This window comes from Acartia tonsa, chromosome 10 (assembly GCF_053477335.1).
Source record: "Acartia tonsa isolate MP-2025a chromosome 10, ASM5347733v1, whole genome shotgun sequence".
NCBI classification, from domain to species: domain Eukaryota; kingdom Metazoa; phylum Arthropoda; class Copepoda; order Calanoida; family Acartiidae; genus Acartia; species Acartia tonsa.
Window position 1 is genome coordinate 46,692,674 of NC_137269.1, and position 6,000 is coordinate 46,698,673.

Here is a 6,000-nt window from a genome sequence, read left to right on the forward strand (position 1 = left end):
TGTGTAAACGTACCAAAACTTTCATAATTTTAACCAATAATGAAAAAATCCTTTTTAAAGCTAAAGTTTGCTTTCTAAACATAGGAGAAGGTTATACAATTTTAATGAAGAAAGATCTTATGTAAATATTCGAAATTTGATTATTTTATAAATATAAATTCTAATCAACCCCATAAATAGTAGGGGATGCTACAATTCCTTATTCGTGGGGCAACCTCCCGCTGGTTTATCAAAATAACTTATCTACTTTGATATGCTATAATCTGAGATCTGAGCCATGCTGAAAAAAACATGTATAGTATCATATCCACTTGTCCGCCAAAAGTATAGAATCAAATTAGTATTTATAAATTAAAAACCTACCTTTGATAGAAGGCAAGAGTATTAAAAACATTATCTGCCTCTCTTCTTATCATTAATGTGTTCCTTAAAAAGAAAAAAAAATAATTCAAAAGATTAAATAACTTCAGATGCAAGATTTGAAATCTCCATCGTTTATAGTAAAAGTTCAATTTATTTTTAAAAAATGCTTATTTTTAATAAAAATTGCACTTTTATACCTGAAATATCCAGCTTTATACCATTCCAGCATGGTATCCGAAGAAAAAGGACCCTGTATATATTCCATGTCATCTTGATAATACCATTCATCATAAATACTAAATATTGTATATATTATTAATAGCGGATAATCACCCAGAGGCCTCTAGGGGCACGCAAAGGGAAAGGTGGGAGGGGGACATTCCACTTGTAATTTCAAGAAGAAAAAGTAGGAGGAGGAGCATTTTTCTATGCTATTCATCTTGGGAGGGTGTTGGTAGTCTTCCCTAAAATAGTTATAAATCTTCACTGGATCTATGGAAAGCTTCATTGTAAAAAAGAACCAAATCAGTTAAGCGGTTAGTGGGATTCTTCGGTACACACAGACAGAGAGACATACTGTTACTTTTATACTTTTATTCAGGATTACAGATGAGAGAGATATCAGTATCAGTGTATATCTTTATGCATTATTTTGAATATTGTTAAAAGCGAAGCTTTTCTATAATTAGGGTCGGTCCGCCCGTCCGAGATAGATAGCTTTTTTCGTTAATTTAGGCATGTTATAATTGTCCTATCGATTTAAAACTTTGCAAGGTCATTCCTGTAGTAATTTGTTACGATTTAGAAAGCCTAGCAACTCTATAATCATTACCAGAATGTCCGTACGTCCATTTTAAACATGTTGATTTTTTTTACTTTTTTAACAACAAATTTTTGTGTGATCTAATTATCCATTTGATCTGATTTTTAGTATAAAGATTCCTTGGATAACAAAGTACAATATCATAAGCGTAGCAACTCTATAATCAAGTCCTAGAAATGTAAGTATGTCCATAAACATTATCCTATATCAAGCAGTTTTTCAACAGATTTACTTACAATTTTGCTTCGACTCTTATACTTTTATATTCTGATTATTCATTTCTGACACTATACAAGTGTTAATGTACGTATGTCCTACCGTTTCAGTGCTTTGCTTTTATGGATGTTGTCATCCTTGTTAAATAAAAACTAGGATGACTTGACTACATCCAAATGTAGTGTAAGTATATGTCTAGTTTTTTTTTTATGTAGTTTTTTGCTTCGTTTCTAGAATCTATACGGCCTTAATGCTTAAAGATTGCTGAATACCACCCCATAGCATAATTCATAATTACCTAAAATGAAAAACCCAAATGAAATAATTAAAAAATCTCTATGTTCAGTCAAACAAAGATGCTAATGACGTATACATGATCTCCTGAATAATTCTTTGACTCTACTCAAAAACCAACTTCTGGAAAAAAAATGAAACTACCTTTTTTTTTTTAAAAATGCTTACTTTATAACAGGGGCTTCGGTTGTGGTCGTTGTTGTGTTGGGTAACAAGTTCGGATCCCATCTTAAAAACAAAAAAAATAGAATAAGAAATGAGAGACTAAATTCAAACATTTCTGCCATTACATTAAAAAATATAATTAATTTTTGGGTAAATTAAATCTCCGTTGTTAAATTAACTTCAAATATACATATGGCAGAATAAGTATACTGCCATTAATACAACCATAACTGACAAAAACAATCTGCTAATTTAAAACACGTAAACTGTACAACCGACAAAAAAGAATATTAAAAAAGTAATAATGTAATTTATATAATAATAAGTTTTGATTAAATGTAGAAGCAAACACAACATAAAATGGGCTTTGTCTAAAAATCAATATCAGCACAATGGATATAATATACGAGGATATTATGACAGGAAAAAATTACGGTTGCTATTTATTGGTCAGTTCGTTTATCCAGTTGGAGGGAAGGGGGGGAGGGGTGTTAAGTGGATTGTTATTTTAGTCTTCTACAGGTTTCACTTTATTAGAATACATGATATTCTGGTGCAAGATAAGTAACAATTATATAAGCACTCATTTATTAAATTATGTTAATATGCATGAAAGAAATTTAAGTTAGCTTGACTTTACCAAAGCATTCAAGATAAACATCAAAAATCAAACATTTTTGAAAGCAATTATTTTGGGTGGGTTGAATGCTCCTCCTGTATCTTTAATTTTTTATAGTGGGTGCTAAACCCCCTGTTTCCATCCCCCACCACACACAAAAGTTAAGTTATAAACTAGGGTTGGGCCGGATACCGGATATAAAACTATCCGATTACATGATATCCGGCTGATTTTTGACGCCGGATATCCGGTAATTTGCCGGATATCGAACGTTGGCAAATTATCCGGCCGTAACCGGATATCCGGCATTATACAGAAGCCGGATATCCGGTATCCGGCCATAAAAGTATCCGGCCCAACCCTATATAAACTGCCCAGTATAACGTTCCCTAAAAATATTAGCAAGGTCTTTTCATTGGGCAATCATTTTTTGTAGTATAAATTAGTATGTGTGTATGAGAAATTTTTCAAACCCACAAGTGATTTTTAAGTGTAATAACACGAGTAGTTTTCATTGTCCAGTCGTGTGTTTATTTCTTGTATTGATTACCTCATCCAAGTATTAAAAACTGGTGGAAGAGTAGGCCGTCGATTCTCAAAACTCCATCTGAGTAAAATTTAAATTAAATGCCTTGAGAATATTGTTTACAATTTTGATTTCTGAACAAGAATAATAACGTCCAATAACGTCAAAATAAACAATCAAACATTATTTAAATTAACTATTTGTTTCATATAGGGTTTGGCGAAGGCAATGTAATGTACGGAGAATAGATGGGGAGTTGCAGAAAAGGTTAAGTTCCAGACAGACAGATACAAATGCTTGAAGAGTAGCTTCGCTACAAAATAATTTATAAGCAATGCTACACAACATGACAACTTTGTTTGTCAGTACATCAGAAATGCAAAAATAGCATCAAATGTTGCAATAAAGATAAAAAAATATTTTTACAATAGAAACTTTTCTATAATCAGGGCTGACCCGTCTCTCCGTAGCGAATAGCTCGTTAATTTAGGCATGTAAGAATTGTCTTATCAAATAAATTTTTTTCTGTATTAGAAAGTATTAGTATTATTAGTATTAAAAAGCATAGGAAAAATAAGTCCTAAAAATGTAAGTACTTCCTTAAACAGTATATTATGTTTAGCCTTATAAATGAGTATTCTACTTATCATGTTCTGACGCTTTAATTGTGTTAATGTTCGTTTGTCCTAGTATCTGATTTTAGAGCTTAACTTTCAAGGATGTTATCAACCTTGTTGATACAATCTTTTACTATCTTTATTGCTTTATAAAAGTGTAGATTTCATAATGTTTGAATGTATGCTAAATTTAAAGTTTAAGAACTGGGTATATTATCAAATCTAAGTTAGAAAATAAATCTTAAAAGGAAACCTTTAGAATTTTTTCATTACTCTCTATTGCTTGTTCGATTGTAAAATTTGTTGAGCTTCTCTCAATCTAATAGGTTAGGTAGAGGTGGGTTAAGGATAGCCCCACAGAGTTAGGCATCCCTTTAGGGGTTGGGAATAAAGAATCTACAAAAAAGTTTATTAATTGGTTTAAAATCCCCTCTAATTTCTAAATTTATATTTATTTTTATTAAAAATTAAAATCCAGAGACTCCTTTAAATGCATAAATTTTGTTAAAAGTTTTTGACATATTGATTCTGTTCAAATTTGAAGAGAGAAAAGTTTAGAATGACTATGCAATATGATAATCAGAGAGGGAAGGGACAATGAACTGTTTATTACACTAGTCCCCAAAGTTTTTTAGTATCGTTTTCTTTTTGTTGGCTTAACAACTTTAGGGACTACTTTAGAATGCAAATAGAATATAACTATGACAGGAAAAAGTATTTTCGTCAATTTAACTTGCTAATTGGGAACTCATTTATTGGTCAGTTTGTTCATCCAATATAAATAATCGTTAAGCCAGCTAGAAGTAAAATAACTTCAGCCTCAGTACTGTCGACAAAAACTAGCTTTGTATGTCAACAAAATGATTTTTTATTTAACAGGTAATATTTATAGAATATGTAGACTGTTTTTTTTTATTGTAGTGCGGATACTATTTTTTTCCCTTAATTTCAAATTGCTTGGACCTATTTTGTTTCTTTAGATTTGTTACATTAAATTTTTAAAATCCTAAGGAAAATTACAATGGTTAATCTAAAAAAAATTACCTCAAAATTTGGTTACTACTAGTTTGGAACCAACCAATCAAAATTCGTTAAAAGTACCCAAAGTTTTCAAGCCAACAAATAAGATGACTTTGTTATTACACTTTGGGTACGGGTGTAATTAGAGCATCTTATTGGTAATTTACTAGTTTTTATTACAATGAAATTTTATTTATAATGATTTCAATATTATTCCTGCGTATTTTGCGCGATAGATGGCTAAAACTATACAATCGATATAGAATATTGACAGGGGAAAAGTAGTCTTCAATTTAATTTGCTAACATGGCCTTCATTTATTGGTCAGTTTGTTTATAAAGAAAACTGATTTTTTTGGGTTAAAAATCTTAATATTTTTGGTGAAATTTTTTCACAAAAAGTAATTTTACACCCCCCAAAAAAATATTTTTACAGGTATCTGAAAAGTACACCAATCAAAAGTTATTTGCATAAGCTAAATATAAATGTATTTTTTGTTGCTTTGAAAAAAATGGGTATAATAATCTGGAAAATCATGAAAACTGACAACAAGTTTTTCACTACCTTTTTTTAAAAATGGCATAAATCCGCCAAAAATTAATATTCAAAATTGTTTTTTTTTCTAGCTGTCTACTTACAGCCATTATAAATCATAGGATAGATAAAAATTGATTTGAAATTTTTTGTATGTCCCGATTTTTGTCAAAAGATCTCACTGTGTATCAAAATTAATTAAAAGTACCAAAAGTTTTCAAACCATGAAAATATAAATATATCGATTAAAATGTACCCACCTTGATCTAGTATCTGAAGCTGTTAGAGTCTGTTGGTGGGAATTTAACAAGGACTGGATTTGTTGTCGTCTAAATAAAAATTGGGGAAAAATTCAGAGCAACCAAACCAGGACTAACAAAATTGATATTAGATTTTAATTTATTGTTCGTAGAAATTGTCAATAATACGATGCTATACATGATTTTTAGTATGTCTGAAAATAGGTTCTAATCGGTTTGAAGCCATACTGGTAAAAACTTTTAAATACCTGCTTGATCGATTAGCTAGAATGTTATTAAAGTTATCAATCACTAATAGTATACTTATAACTGTTCGACAATTTAACATTTTTTATTATAATAATCTGAAATGAATTTTAATTAATTTGAGTCACCTTTTTGTAATTAAATAAGTAAACAACATAATAATAATAAATATCATGCACAAAAAAGACAGCAAATAAAGATTAGACAGTAATGCTTTTATGCAGCTTTTAAATCTTAAAAGGCGCCTGCAGCTTAAAGCAACTGAATTGAGAATTTTGTGGTCATTTTGACCTTGTTTTCTATGTAAGCAATAGCTT

At 30.1% G+C, this 6,000-nt stretch overlaps 1 protein-coding gene across 3 annotated transcripts in view; it reads right to left on the minus strand.

Annotated features, from left to right (window-relative positions):
- The window catches only part of LOC145330181 (lysyl oxidase homolog 2-like), a 58,736-nt gene extending 52,949 nt beyond the window's left edge, over positions 1 to 5,787 (minus strand). For 2 of the 3 annotated variants that reach the window (XM_080174779.1, XM_080174777.1), the window contains exons 1-6: positions 5,686 to 5,787; positions 5,438 to 5,506; positions 3,031 to 3,087; positions 1,865 to 1,924; positions 561 to 659; positions 364 to 426 (exon numbers count right to left, since the gene is read on the minus strand). In XM_080174779.1, the coding sequence (XP_080030905.1) occupies positions 364 to 426; positions 561 to 659; positions 1,865 to 1,924; positions 3,031 to 3,087; positions 5,438 to 5,506; positions 5,686 to 5,765 (428 nt within the window). In that variant the 5' untranslated portion in view covers positions 5,766 to 5,787. The remainder of the gene's footprint in view (positions 1 to 363; positions 427 to 560; positions 660 to 1,864; positions 1,925 to 3,030; positions 3,088 to 5,437; positions 5,507 to 5,685) is intronic. The other variant, XM_080174780.1, reaches the window with a different exon arrangement.
- Positions 5,788 to 6,000: the final 213 nt, after the last annotated feature.